The sequence below is a fragment of the Pimephales promelas genome, chromosome 5 (genome assembly GCF_988280905.1).
Source record: "Pimephales promelas chromosome 5, fPimPro1.hap1.1, whole genome shotgun sequence".
NCBI classification, from domain to species: Eukaryota; Metazoa; Chordata; class Actinopteri; order Cypriniformes; family Leuciscidae; genus Pimephales; species Pimephales promelas.
This window is the reverse complement of record NC_142773.1, coordinates 4,626,604-4,642,673: the sequence shown is the minus strand read 5'-3', so window position 1 is coordinate 4,642,673 and position 16,070 is coordinate 4,626,604. Positions and strand designations below refer to the sequence as shown.

Sequence of the window (16,070 nt, the reverse complement as noted above, 5' to 3'; positions counted from 1 at the left end):
ACACAAATACTAAAAAAACAACAACATAGATTTAAAATATATACAATTAAACGTCAATTATGTAATATAGATGTTGTCAAGTTATGTAAATCCTACGAATGAAAGTGTATAGATTGATCCAATTAATTACATAAAAATACATAAAAGAAACAATTTTATTAATTAAATGATTAATAAAGTTTTTTAGGTGTACATTATTGATCGGTACCACCGCTTGCTGTACATCCACTCTAGGAACTGAATGTTTAAGTGATAAAAAGGGGGCAGTAAATATCAGACGGACCTGCTTCCTGTTTTGAAACTGGTTGCTTGTTGCTCATGAAGATGGTGATGATGAAGATAGTGATGAAGAAGAAGAAGATGATGATGTTGTCAGTGTCAGCTGTATAGACACCCCTGCCTTAGACACGATGGCCGTTAACTCGGGCTGCAGTAGCACCGTGTTGATGTCGGTGCGGGTGTCGGTTCGGCCACTCAGTGTGGGCTCGGATTCACTGCGGCTGCAGCTCAGCATGAACGCGAACCGCGCGGGACTCTTCACGCTCACGCTCAGACACACCGACCGCGGAGGACGCAGCGTGGTATGCACACTCACTCACTCACTCACTCACTCACTCACTCACTCACTCACACACACACACACACACACACACACACACACACACACACACACAGAGAGAGACAGAGCTGTCATTTGCTATCCTCACTTAATACCATCTGATTAGTGTTGTCTTCTCAACCAGTCAGCTGTCAAGTCTGTCATTCAATCTTGTTTGAACATTATTTACCCTCGTGTTACTAGTCCTTTGAATAAATGCCGCGTTTATTTGATATTCAATAATTTATCATAAAAAAATCATGAGCAATGTTATGTTCTGCATAAAAGTAGCCTATACAATACAAACTTACTTGCTAATAGCCTATACGCTTAACAGTCAAAATGATTCAACCACACAGACTGTAAATAAAATGTATGCTCTTCTAAAGATCCAGAGAAAAAAAAATCTGTCATTAATTATTCACCCTCATGTCGTTTCAAACCTCCTTTTCGTTCATAAAGTCTGAGAGTTTTCTGTCCCTCCATTGACAGCTACGCAACTACCACATTCCACAAACGTTCATAAAGAGATCTTTGAACTAGTTTAGTCTAAATTTTCGATGAAAGAATTGATGAACAGATTGAATTTAGGATTGTATTTAAACGGCAAGTCTTTGAAAACAATAGCCTTATAATCTCCAGGTATGAATCTGTGAAAACAGTGTTAAAAATGAGTAATACAGTGTTTTTAGTAGTTTTCACAGATACGTCTGAACAAGGATCATTTTGACGTCTCTTCAAAGAAAAAACGTTTTCGTTTGTAGTACATAAATGTCGTGTTGTTAACCCTAAGTGTTTCAATAATGCATGTTAGAAATTGGTTTCCAAAAATAATGTTGAAAGAATAATTATATTTTTCCCTGCATAAAGTGCTCTTCGTTTGCATCTACATACGATTTTAACACTAAAACATTTAACTAAAAACTTATTCCGTTTCGCCAAACTGCCGATTCTGTGAGACTGATTACTCCTCAGAAATTAAAGGCTGGATCGTCTTGCATCACTAAAGGAGCATCTGTTATACATGAATCATAACATACATGCTGTTACCGGTCTCTGTCACTAAAGGGTTTCTGATGAGCTGTTCTCTCTCTCTGTCTCAGTCTCTAGCAGAGTTTGATCTACGCTCAGTGAAGTACGAGATCACGTCGACTCGATGTCACGAACTGCGTCTCACCAAGCCGCCCCACGACTGCCTCACGTTTACCTTCCGCAGCGAACAGGAGGCCCAGGAATGGGCAACTGTCATGATGTCATCACTGAGAGAGACACATAGAGGTCAGAGGTCACAGAAACATTTAACACTATAAAACTACTCTTTCATTTTGGATGCATGATTTTAATCTAATATATTAATATGATCAACTTTGTTAAAGAAAACCTGTTGCGTGTGATCTACTACATGCATCTGTTCCCTTATTGATAGTTCATACTTTTTTAGCAAGTAAAAGGCAATTTAGGAATTTAATTAATTAATTAATTTATTAAAGACCCCCTTCAGATTTTACAGTCTTTTTACTGTAAAATCTTAAGTAACTTTAAAAGAGAACTCGGGTGCAAAATGAACCTTTGGTCTAATTACACATTGGTACCTAGTCAATCGTTCTCTGAGATTTGTTTTCATGATAATCGAATGTAAAGAGTTTTATCTCTAAAAACTGTTTAGTCTATAATGCTAGTAATGGGGGCATTGACTAAGTAAAAAGAAATCGCTAGTTTATACCACTAACAAGGCTCAAAATAGCCCCACACTAACACAGAAACATAATGAGGGTCCATACATGCAAAACGAAGCATTGAGAACTTTTAAAGTGTACAGACCGTTTAATAAGAAGATACTTTATAAAAACAGTTCACTTCGCGTATACAGACAGGAGCCATCTTAGAAAATAGTCTCGATAAGTCGATCCCCGATCGCCGTTCATACAGTTCAGAAGTTCGCTCAACTTCATACAGTTCAGCTCACTCAGCACGTCATTCGTGATTTGACTTTTCGTGACTGTTTTCCAAGAAAAACAGTTTTAGGTTTTTTAGTTTTAGGTCGATAAATGTTGCTCACCTGTCTAATAAAACGCATAATAAATTAAAGCGTCTTTGGTGTTTCCATGGTTTCTACGAAATCGAGGGTTAAACGGGTATGATGTCATTGACGGTCGACACAAAGATATGATCCACGTCCTGGTTTAAATTGCTGATTTAAACATTGCTGGAAACGTTTGGGATAGTGCAAGTCTACAAGTCAACTAAATATATAGCATTGTTCTAGTGATTTTGGATATTTTAATCCTAAAAATCTTACATATTGTACCCTTAACCATTAATGTTAATCAAAGAACAAAAGAATTTGACAGAATAACTTTTGTAACTTTAATGAGCCTAATCTGTATTTTATTTGCCTGTTGTTCAGTGCTGATGGCTCTAAAGACAACGTGCATTTATGTGTGCGACATAAATGACTTCCCTATTAAACATCATTTTTACTTACTTTCCTAATAAAATATGTTTTTCTTGATCTTCTTCTTCGAGTCCATTGTAATCTCAGCCAATATCTGATGAAGATCACAGAATAATAATACCATTTAAATAATAATAACATTTTCATAAAATGGTAGCAGTAACTGCGCCTGTTTCTGAATATTAGTATAGTGTAGGCCCACAAAATAAACAAATCACAAACGTCCATTGAAATTAAAATGATTTAATATATACAATTTCGTTTTAAACTCATACTCCTATGAACTCATGAATTCATACACTTATAAACTTTTAAACTCACAAATATCATTTTAATTACTTCTATTTCTAAATGATTAAAGCAGTCATTTATTTGTGATAAGTGGCTTTAAGAGACTCTCTTACCAGAAAGAAAAAAATAACCTTACCGTTTTTTGCTCGCTCAGAACAAACCAATTCGTTTTTAATCCCTGATTTTAATATACAACATAGCTTGAATGCAAGTTTGAAAACAGCACTACACGTTATAATTAAGAAAATTAGAAATCATCATGAATTTATCTTTTTTACAATCACTACCAGAATGTCCACCTTCCCCATGAATTTGGGTCCTGTTTTTCAGTTGTATTCAACTGTTCTCCTCAGTCCTCTCAAAATGAAATTTATTGCAAACACAAATTCTATAAGAACATTGTGGAGATTTTTAGCAACACTAACATAACAGCAAAGCTACAGTAATGTTTTATATTAGTTTAAGCTCTAACTAACCAAAGTAAAACGTTAACGTTTCAGCTTTAAATTAAACTCACTGAATCGCAGGATATCATTAGATGAAGTGCAGCCAAGCTCAACATGGTGCGTGTTTAGGGTGGATGTTGGGGCCGGGGCTCGAAGAGACGATCCAACATCGTGATTCTTTTCAAGGCGATTATTGATCAAATTTGCTTGTCTGACGTGTGAGACATGATCTCTGAAGATTGATCACCCTATTATTATTCATACATTTTAAAACAAGATCAGAGAAATCAAACTTTCAGACTTCAAGCCCTTTTAAATATATCATGGCAAGCGAAATGGCAAGCGTAATGTGAACACACACATACACACACACAAAACATGCCAGATGTGCTTAAGCTTTCTACCAAATGATTTTCTAAATCTTTTCTGAAAGATGAACTCTGCTCTTGCTGTGGCTCATTGTTCATTCATTCTTTTTTCTGTCTCAGTTGCCAAAATGTTGCATGTCTCACATGATGGACTGCAGGATATGAAGTGTGAAGAGAAAAAAGTCTTGTCGCTGTCAATGAAAGGTTTGTTTTCTAGTCAAGTCACCTTTTTTAGATAGCGCTTTTTACCATACATATTGTATCAAAGCATTTTCAACATGAAAATAATACAACAAAGTCTCTAAAGGGAGAGTTGACTGGGTGTAAGCTTGGTTTTCCTCAATCATTTCTTTAGTTCCGCTTTTGTTGTAGACACAAAATAAACACTTTTGTGGCACTGTGCACCCTATTCATCAATGTTTGAGTAAAAAGTGCAGTGCTGGCAGTGATATTAAACTGGCCTCAACCTTTCAAACCACTTGACAAATCAGATTTCAAATTCACGACCAATAGATCTCATTTACTATAAGTCAATAACAATATAATATTAATAACAGTACAATCTCAGGGTTTCTGCAGGTCTTAAAAAGGTCATAAAACATCTTATTTCATCCTTCCCCAAAATAATTAAGGCCTTAAATCAGAGGAAAACAGTTATAAATTGCTAAAGTTATGGCATTAAAATGTTGGCATTTTTTCTGAGCTCGTTGGCAGATATCTGTTCTTGTTTTAATCATAAACTCATTTTAATCAGTTTAACTGAAAGCAAGACATCTTATATCATTTTGCTTCTCTTATAAATGTAACTTGATTTAAGAATCTTTATTTGCCTTACAAGACAAAAATATTGTGAGCGTCATTTTTTGCGGTGTGATCAGAAAAGTAAAAGTTATGCCGATATTCTAGTGGTTCAGAGCAGATGTATTCAAGCCTTGAAGATAATTTTTTTTTTTTTATGAATTAAAAGTTATGGTGATCAGTCGGAAGTTGTATTTTGAAATGTTAACGTGTTTCTAATACAACTCATTGTGTTTCTCCCTGGACATTTACATTTATATATTGTGTTCCCTTCACTTTATTCCTTCCATTTTCTTTACTTGGTCTTGGAAGGTCTTTAAAGAATCCATCTTAAATCTACCTTCAGAAACCCTGAATAAGTAGGTTAGTGGTTTTAAAACCTGTTTGGTTTTTATTTACCTTTTCAATCATTTAAAAAAATTAAATAATTGTAATTATTTTAATTATAAATGTTTTTAATGTGCCTAACAGCGTCCCCTAGCTTTCCCAAAATCACTGTAAACCACATCTTCATGGTAGTTTAAGATGAATTATTATATTTATGCAGAATTGATAGACCCCTTTTTCATTTATTTTGATTGTTTCCCACTTGAAAACATTAGACTACGTTTATTTTGCCTATATTTTTGCTGCTTCTGTTGTTGTAAAAACACGCTTTTAACGTGTTTTTTTAATCATGATATGAAGATAAAAATCTACAAAAACAGAAGTGAAAAATTAAATATTGGTTCTGCATGGACACATAAATCTACAGATAATCAGTATTGACATCAGTCAATATTTCGAATAGCAATCGTTTTGCTCACATTTAATGGTGTTCAAGTGTCACTGTGTTTCTCTTCTGCCTGCCGTAGAGGAGCTGTGTATAGAGCTTGCTCGAGCAATAGAGACCGGAGACACTCACGCAGCTGTGCACTACGCCTCGGATCTGGCCCGGCAGCAGATCGCACTGACTATTCAACCAGCGCTGCGGGACGCTGAGGACAGAGAGATAAGGTGTGTGTGTGCGTGTGTTAACTTGAATTAATTAATTATGGGGGAAAATAATGCTTTTAAATTCTTAAAATATTATTAAGGCACCAGCTCCACCCTTAGACCTAGTTCATCTAAAATTTTATAAAGTCGATTGGTGACAAGCATGAAGCAGGGCAACAGCTCACTGAATGTTCGAGCCTATAGTATGAAGTAAGAATGACACTAAAATGCAAGATATTATAAATGCCCCTTTCTCAGTTTGTCTCATATCTATATCATATGATGTAGTTAAGCAAGATCTCATGAGTAACAAGCACAATATCACAAAAGTGCTGCTTTTGTCCCGAATAGCATGAGAGATTTAATGCTGATTTTATACAACAAAAGTAGCTAATATTGTGTTATATTTTAGATAAAATATTTTCTGTTTTTATTACCTTTAAAGTCATAGCAGAATGACTGCGCTCGTAACATTTACTTAATTCCTGAATGAATTAGCCGGTTGAATTCATCTAATAAATGAATGACTCAATGACTTGCTTATTCAGACATTTACCAAAACCATCTGGCAGATTTAGTTTATTTTTTAGAGTATGATTATATCAAAAATGAACTCACCTAAAAGTTTGTGTAATAAATTCTATGTTGAATAAAAAAAAATTAAAAACTTTCAAGTTTTGTTATGTCTATTTGATGCTTTTCTAATTTAACACAATAATGACTTTAAATGATCTTTTGGGGGTAATTTCTCAGCCAAATTTGATTCGATGAATTGATCATCACATTGCGTAATTAATTATATAAAAAAGTTTAATAGCTTGAAGTTTAGTAGCAAAACTGCACAAATCAACATACATATAGATACATTTGTAATTTATATCTTAAAATCCTGATGGTGACATATAAGGTTCATGGATATGCTTTTATTTTCAGCTTAGCTGTGGTCGTAGAAGATGCATCATCTTCCTGTTGTGTCACAGTAAAAGTCCACCCGCAGGTGACTGTCGCTTCTCTGAAGCAGCAGGTAGGAAAGAACAAAATATATCTTGACAAATCTTTCTCAAGTATCTCTGATTTGCCGAATTGTCAGGGGATTTTCTAATTATTTTCGATCGTGTCTCTTCCAGATGTTTGCTGAGTATGGTTTTTACCCCAGGGTGCAGCGCTGGGTGATCGCTCAGTGTCTGTGCTCCGATGACCGTTCTTTAGCGTCGTACGGCATCTACAGGGACGGTGACACAGCATTTCTATACCTCTTGTCTGCCCGTCACGCCTGCCTCGATCACCAGCAGGACCAGGAGAACGGCCTCCCGATGCCGACTGTAGCGCCACCACTAAACGCCGCGCTGGCCCACACGCCAGCCATCAGTCAAGACTGGAGAGGCTACAGCACGTTACCGCCCCGCTTCAGCCACAGCAGCACAGGTGAGCGCACTTCACACACATGTGTGTTTAGCAGAATCATATGCTTGGTGTGAGGAAAATTCCAAGTGTCACATGGAGTGTAGGAGGAAAAAAAATCCTTTTATTTGTAGTGAAAATCAGTTGAGGATCATCTTAAGTAGATGGTTTGCATGTCTTACATCAGCGATGGTCAGACTGGACACAAAAGGACAGGCTTCTTTTTATACTACCGTACAAACCTTTGGGGTTGGTAAGATTTGTTTTTTTTTTATTTTTATTTATTGTTCTCTTATGCTAACCAGGACTTCCAGGGGCTCCAGACTGCGGCCTTTTTTCCTGCCGGCGCAAATAAATTTTCCGTCTTTCGGATGAGACGTTAAACCGAGGTCTTGACTCTATGTGGTCACAAAAAATCCCAGGATGTCTTTCGAAAGAGTAGTGGTGTAACCCTGGCATACTGGCCAAATTTGCCCAGTGGCCTCCGTCCATCATGGCCGCCTAATCATCCCCATATTCTCATTGGCTTCATAACTCTGTCTCCTCTCCAACAGTAAGCTGGTGTGTGGTGGGCGTTCTGGCGCACTATGCCTGCCGTCACATCATCCAGGTGGATGCTGCACATTGGTTCCCCCCTCTATGTAAAGCGCTTTGGTTGCTATGAAAAGCGCTATATATATGTAATGAATTATTTATTTTTTATTATTACATTTTGTTAGAGGTCGCACTGGTGCCATCACCACATTGCCCAACTGATAAGTGCTGCCATATTATTGCATACTTACTTACTTAGGCCCATCGCTCCCTCTGGAGCATAGGCCATCGACAACAATTCTCCAGCGGGCATGGTCTTGGGCTGCCTTTTCTATTTGAGTCCAAGTGATACCACTCTTCTTTAGCTCTGTCTCAGTGACTCGTTCTTGGGCCGCCCCCTCTTTCGTCTTCCTTGAGGGTTTCAAGTTAGGTACTGCCTTGTCACATTACTCGTTTGTTTGAGTAATGTGCGTCCAGTCCAGCCCCACTTTCTCCTCCCTATCTGCTGGATAATGGCTTCTTTATTGCTCTTTGCCAGAGCTCCTCATTGTTGCTACGGTCAGGCCACTAGATCTTGAATATGTGCCTTATGCTACGTTCACACCGGACGCGAATAGGGCGTCAGGCGCGAATGATTTCAATGTTAAGTCAATGCAAAGACGCTTTACGCGCGTGAAAAATTCCTGCGGCGCGAATGAGGCGTGGAGCGCGGCGCGGAAGACGCGAATACGCCTCATTCGCGCGTCAAGTTGGCGCGAATGCCGCGAATTGAGCGTTGTGCATTCACGCGTTTGACGCGAATTCGCGTCTGCCGCCCGAGTTGAAAAATCTGAACTTTGGCGTGAATTCGCGCCGCGTTAACCAATCAGGAGCCTAGCTGCTTGCTCACGTGGGGAAGTGTCTGGATGCTTCAATAAATTATTTTGTTAATATGACTAAATGCATGGTGGGATTATGCACAACAAAGCAAATGTTTCATCACTTAAAACATTATTTCTATATACGAGACATGTTCATTTTGTATTATTTATTCCATATCTAGAAATAGTATTATGTTGTAAAGACAATCAACATATGTGCATAAATTCGTGTCTGGACGTGAGAGAGAGAAAAAAATCGCAGGACAGGTTAATAACTTTTGAAGGCTGGCTCTATTTATCATCAAAACAAAAATAAATGACAGCTAGATTAGATGAATGAGGGCGAGGGTGATCCTCGCTCAGATGCGGGACAACAGGTCATCAAACTGGGCGCGTGACAGGCGGAAGTACCGCTGACAGAAGCCGTCATCCAGCGCAGCTCCTGGAGCGAGCAAATGGTGAAACTCGCCAAACGGTTCGCCTCCGAAGGGTCCGGTGGACACAAATATACGGCGACGATGATCCCCACACCGCTGTTCTGCTCTCCAGAGTAAATACAGAGCGGTAACTCTCTTGATGAATGCTCGGTCGACATAAAAACAATGGCCGCCAACGGATTTTGATTCTGACGCGCGTCACGCGCGTAAATTTCGCTTCAAACTTTACGCGCGCCAGTTTCGCTCTTGACACGCGAATTAACACTAGTGGTCAAGCGTCAAACTAGACGCGTCAGGCGCGAATTTGACGCGCGATTCGCGTCCGGTGTGAACGTAGCATTAGGCATCCATTGGTGAAAGTCTGGATCTTCTGCTGTGTGCGCTTGGTCATTCTCCATCTGACCCATGTAGGAGAACAGTTGAAAATCCTCATTTTGGTTGCTTCTCCCATCTCTTTGGAGGCCCAGATGTTTTTGAGTGTGATGAACACCGCACTTGCTTTGCCCACGCTGGCGACCACATCACTGTCTGTGCTACCCTGTTTGTCCACTACACTCCCAAGGTAGACAAAGGAACTCACTTCTTCAAGAAGTTGCAAATCTAGCATGACATGACTGTTGTTTGCTGTGTTGATGTTCATCACATGTCTTCTTCCTGCTGATCTTAAGGCCCACCTTTGCGGAGATTCTGTCTTCTTCTGCATCTGGGCATGTCTCTGGGAAAGAAGTGCTTGGTCATCAGCAAAGTCCAGGTGTGTCTAAGTGGTCCACTGTATCCCTGTAGGCACATGTGTACTGTCTTTGTGCCTCTGCATTTGCAGCTCTCTTCCAGCTGTTATTGAGCGCTGCTTTCTTCGTTTTCCTCTCCTCAATCTTCTTCAAAGTCACCTTCCTCATCCAGTCCTTGTCCTGTGTCTTCTTCTTGCCCAGGGTCTCTTCTCAAGTGTCAGCCCACAGTCACTTTGCATGCTGCCAGATAGTCTCAATGTCTGTGTCAGAAACCTCATACAGTTCCTGGTGCACCTGGAACCTGTTCGAGATGGCAATTGGTCCTAGGTACCTTTGTCCCACAAAAAGTCCACGTTGTAACGTGTGCAGGTACTGGCCGGCTGAGTGTTTTGTTTCATATGGAGCTTGATTGTCATATGGAGCTTGGCTACGTCTGCTACTCTCTTCACCCGCGCGTCTTCAAGCGATTGCCGGAACTTCTGGCTGATGCATACATGGTCTATTTAGTTCTCTGTGGTGTGGCCAGGAGATCTCCACATGGCCTTGTGTGGGAAGACTCCGATGACAAGGCTATTGAGGACACAGAGGTCAGCAAACAGTTCCCCGTTCTTGTTCCAATCACCTCCTCGTAGCCTGTATTGTCTGCTCCTATCTTGGTATTAAAATCACCTGTTAAGATGTTAACATCCCTGCTGCTGTGTTTGTTCAAAACATTCTGCAGCTGCCTAAAAAAAACCCTCATCTTTCTCTTCCTCTGCGTCGTTGGTAGGAGGATAACACTACACCACATGGAGCTCGTCCTACTCGTGTCCAGAGGACAGTACCATCTCTCCAGTTGTCAGCCTCAGCTGATCGGACTGTACCCACCGGGTCTCGCACAGTCCCAGCAGCGCTATGTTGTACCTCTCCATCTCCCTTGCCACCTACACTGCTTTCCCAGTCTCGTACAAGTTGCGGATGTTCCAGATGGCAATCTTGGCAATCCTCTTGGGCGTCAGAAGGGGGGTCGGCCTTGCAGCTTCCTACCGGCTTTCACCGCAATGCGTCATAGTCCTCCGTAATAAAGGCCCCTCCTTGAATTGTCATCAATTGTTTCTGTAACACTTTGTTTTTACAGTTAGGGTTGTTGGCACTAAGCAAACCCCTCGGCCTCTGGGAGAGGTGGCCCATATTAGTCTGGCATCTACCCTTCGACCTGTCCAGCCTGGGAAGCCCTACCAGGAGTTTACACTCCCGCTGGCATAGCTCTCAGTGTCATAGAAACATGCAAACCACCACCCCACGTTAAGGAATGGATTGTGTGATGGATTTTTTTTCTTAATTTTTTCTTCTATTGCATAAGAAACATCAAATGATCTCGATCGCGCGACACCTTTACTATACAGTCCTGGGAGTGCTGACATGGAACCAGGAGAAACATTGTGAAACAGTATTTTTTTTTTTTTTTTATATATATATATATTTGAAATTACCTCTATAACCAGTAAATTATCGGCAGAGGAGCACTTATTGGCCATTTCCCCTCCCTTATATTTGGGAAAGTAAGAAAGCACATGAAAGTCTCATGAAAGAAAAAAAAAATTCTTCAAATTGTGACTGAATTACCCAAAAAGCAAGCAAAGAGCACTTCTTTAGGTTTAGTATGAATATTTCAATTTTCCCTACAAAAATGTGTTATTTACCGTTGTTAATAGAAGTTAGTTTTATCTGTATCTCAAATCAAGCTCAGTGCTTTACTGTCACATTTCCAATAAACAAACATGTAATATTGTTAGTAGTTGCGCTTACTAATGCAAAACAATAGTAATTTGATGATTAAATTAACTTTGTGATTAAAAATCCCCCCAGTGCTACCATATCAGGGGGGCTGGCACCTCCATCTGTAGAAATAACTGGCACTTGAAATTAGACTTGGAGTCCAGTAAAAAGAGTAATATTGTGACAGATTACAATATAAAATAACTGTTTTAAATTTGGATAAATTGTTAGATATAATTCACACTCTCCAGTCACTTATTATGTAGACCTGGCTTGGACCTACTTTGCCTTCAGAACTGACTTGATTCTTTGGCACAGATTCAACAAGCTGTTGGAAACATTACTCAGAGATTTTGGTCCATAATGAGAGAATCACAATCTTCAGCTTCTGAAGATTTATCGGCTGAACATCTATGATGTGAATCTCCCGTCCAGCACATCCCAAATCTGCTCTAGTGGATTGAGATCTGGTGACCAGGAACTGCTTTTTTGACTGTGAACTGATGACAAGTCAGGATGGGTCCATGCTTTTATGTGAATGTTGCAGCAGAAATCAAGACTCATCTGACCAGGCAACATTTTTACAATCTTCTATTGTTTGATTTTCGTGAGCCCATGTGAATTTTAGCCTCAGTTTCCTATTCTCAGCTGACGGCACAGGTGTGTCTTCTGCTGCTGTAGCTCTTCTCACGGTGTGACAGGGTGTGTGTTCAGAGATGCTCTTCTGCAGTCCTCGGTTGTAACGAGTGGTTATTTGAGTTACTGTTGCCTTTCAATCAGCTAAACCAGTCTGGTCATCCTCTGACCTTTGGCATTTTCTCCCACATAACTGCCGCTCAATGAATATTTTCTCTTTTTCAGACCGTTCTCTGTAAACTCCAGAGATGGTTGTGCATGAAAATCCCAGTAGATCAGCAGTTTCTGAAACACTCAGACCAGCCCATCTGGCAGCAACAATGTTTTCTCAATCTCTTCTTATTATCAGTGTTGAAAACTGTTGTGCTGCTTCATATTTTTGTGGAAACCATGACGCTCTTTTTCCTTTGATGAATAGAAAGTTCAAAAGAGAAGCAATTATTTGAAAAAGAAATCTTTTGTAAGAATATACATACTTTAATTTCACTTTCCAACAATTAAATGCAGTAATTTCTTACTAACTCCAATCTTCTGAACAGTAGTATATAGGTTTCAGGGATCTTTTACATTATCACTGCTTGCATCAGTGTGTTTTTCTCATTGTTGAATAGGCAGCAGTGGGTGTGGCCCAGAGAAACATAGCGTCAGTGACATCATTAACCTTGAGATGTTGCAACTTGGACGGTCCAAACTGAAATCAAGTAACACGCAGGTAATAATTACATGCATTCACATTTACCATTTCTTGAAACTAACGAATGCAGCCAGACTGTAAATAAGTGGCCTGCGTCCACATAATCATGAACCATGAAAACTCACTCGCACAGACATTTCCGTTGTAGCAAGGGCAGCTTAAAATGTTATAAAACCTTCAAAGATCAAAGAAAGAGATCACAAATGGAAATGATTCCATGAAAAACGTCATTGCCCCTGTTTGATGTGGATCAGTCTTCAAGCTTCATTTACATAACAAATGCAAATATTTGGATATAAATAATGAACAGTTGTATTTTCATATTTCTCTCTCTCTTTAGCCAGGCTGGTCCTGCCCTTCCTGTACATTCATAAATAAGTCTACGCGACCCGGCTGTGAAATCTGCAGCACAGATCGGCCAAACCCTCCCAATCCCAGTAGCGTTCAACAGGTGATTCCCCCAGCAAATACACATGCTCACAACATTGACTGTGCAGGCTAATGTGTGTTTGTTTTTCTCTATTACAGGAAAAAGCAAGAAGATCTAACCAGTGATACTGTGTTGTAAATACACACAGGTACCAAGACTAAAACCCTAAAATAAACGCCCATTCATTCACTTTCGAATGACCAAAAACTCCAGCTCTCGCTCTTGACATGCTAGTCCTCCACTTGTAGTTTTATTAAGAGTTGACTTGCAACAAAGCCTCAAACTCCCATTGTGGTTATGTAATGGGGAATGTTTTGGTTTTCCTGGTTGTGTCACAGTGCAGTGGTCAGTAACTAGTAACTGCCCAATTGATTTGTTACTTGGTTTCTCTGAATTGAATACTGTTGAACAGTATGAGTGGATAGGCATCAGAGGTTATTTCAGTTTATTTTATCAGCTAACAAAAAACAAAACGGAAGCTTTGTCATCCGTGCCACTTAATGGTACAAACTCAGTCTATTTTGGACAATAGCACACAAGTTCTTGTAATCTTTAATGTAATCTTAAGTTTAAAAAAAAACAACCCTGGTAAAACTTCAGTGTAAAATTCAGTAATGATTAAAACATACAGCATTTCAAGCTTTATTTTTAATGTCCTTGCTGGAAAGGAGATTATGCACGAGTCGGGATTGCATTTTGCCCAGATGCTTCTCTGCTTCTTTTGCTCTTAAATCACAAACTCATTTGCTGTGCATTGTAATTTCTGCTTGCGCAACAGTTTAGGAATCTTCTTCACTCACTACACGGTTGAGCTGCACGATTCTGGATTAATTGAAGATTACGAAACAAAACATTTGACGACTAAGCAAAATAACAAGCAAACTAGAGGTTCTGCCAAAATGTTCATTGCTTTAGTCTAGTTAAAACATTAATTTGAATGAAATAATTAAAAAAAAAATAGTCAAATGTCTCATTTATAAAAACTTTAGAACTGGATAAATCAGCATTTGTGAATAAATATTTTGATTCAGTGACAAACACTTTTTTATAGGGATAGTTCACTTTGAAATTAATTTTCGGTATGTTTTAGCTTCCCTCAAGGGCATCAAAGATGCAGGTGTCTTTGTTTCCACAGTATTTTCAATTTTGATATTTTTAGGTCAAACCGTTCTTGTCTGTCAGTCATATAATGGAGGTCTATGGTCACCACCTCAAAGAGCATGCACAGAGAAGTCCAGATTAAACATGATTTAATGACTCGTACATGTAAGTACACGTTGATGGCCTAAGACACGAAACAAGCGGTTTGTGTGAGAAAATGAACAATATTTATATCGGTTTTACCTCTTGTAATCAGTCACGTGACGTCCAAGTGATCTGAAGGCACGGACACTTCTGTCTACGCTCATTGCATTGATATAACCGCTTGTTTCGTGTCTTAGGCCATCAGTGTGTACTTACATTTACGAGTCATTAAATCATGTTTAATTTGAACTCTATGCATGCTCTTTCTTTAAGGGTGGTGACCATAGACCTGCATTATATGACTGACAGACAACAACGGTTTGACCTAAAAATATCAAAATTGAAAATACTGAGTAAACAAAGACACCTACATCTTTGATGCCCTTGAGGTAAGATAAAACATATCAAAAATTAATTTCAAAGTGAACTATCCCTTTAAACACTCACTTATGATTATCAATTCAATACATACAAGAGTCAAAATATGATTTACTCCTATTTTTATCTCTACCATACTAGACATCAGTGTTTATACCCAAACTAAAAACTTATCCCAGTACACTTTGCCCCCCAGTTATTGTCCCCCCAGTTGAAAAGAGTGTTTGTGAAGTGGCTTCATACTGTACATTAATTTACATGGCAGCTGTTCTCTCCGGATCAGCGGCAGCGCAAACACAGATTTCAGTGTTGAAAGGTTTATCAAAGTCCCTAAAGGTTCCGGTTTCAACAGTTTCACATCGCAAGCGTTAACCGTGCAGCTCTACCACACGGCGTGCAAGTCAGTGTTCAAGTCTGTTCCACTGCTGTGCTGGAACTGGACAAATGTCGGTTTATCATTTATGTTCGCCAAGCTCTATTTTAGGGGCTTAAGTTTTAAATGTGACTTTGTCATTATGTGACGAGGCCAGTAAACAGAGAAAAAAAGAACCCGTTTTATCAGCTGAATAAAACTTTCATAAATGCATGTTATGTAAATTTAAACTAACTGACTGGGAATGAGTTTGTTACTCTTTGGAACAAGTGAACTACATTCAGACAGGATTGTTAAGTGCATTTATTTTATTTTTATACATAGCATATTATTTAATGAAAAGTCTATTGTTTTGAATTGGGTTGATTTGAATTGTAATTGCATTGATTATATGTGTATTGTAAATGATTGTTATAAATTCTTTCCAAAAGAAAGTCTACCTGCATTTCACCATGACGTTGCTGTGAATAAACATAATGGTTTTAAATCTTTAGTCTTGTGCAATATTTCACTGTTCAGTGATGGAAAGTAGTCGTCTTGTGCTGCATATTTACTTTTTTTTTTCCTTTCCTAAAATGTTTAATAGCGTGATAACTAACTCTCTCATCACTGCATCTCAATTGTTGAACTTTCTGTAAATGTTTGAAGAATTTTAGAAGTAGAAA

General features: G+C 38.9%; 1 protein-coding gene across 1 annotated transcript; it reads left to right on the top strand.

The window, feature by feature from the left end:
* Positions 1-59: 59 nt before the first annotated feature.
* On the top strand, positions 60-15,898 carry sharpin (SHANK-associated RH domain interacting protein). The gene is made up of 9 exons (XM_039685539.2): positions 60-581; positions 1,702-1,876; positions 4,279-4,362; positions 5,811-5,952; positions 6,865-6,955; positions 7,059-7,356; positions 12,897-12,997; positions 13,320-13,430; positions 13,508-15,898. Exons 1-9 carry the CDS (start codon positions 411-413, stop codon positions 13,532-13,534), a joined length of 1,200 nt encoding a protein of 399 aa, XP_039541473.2. The 5' UTR covers positions 60-410; the 3' UTR covers positions 13,535-15,898.
* Positions 15,899-16,070: the final 172 nt, after the last annotated feature.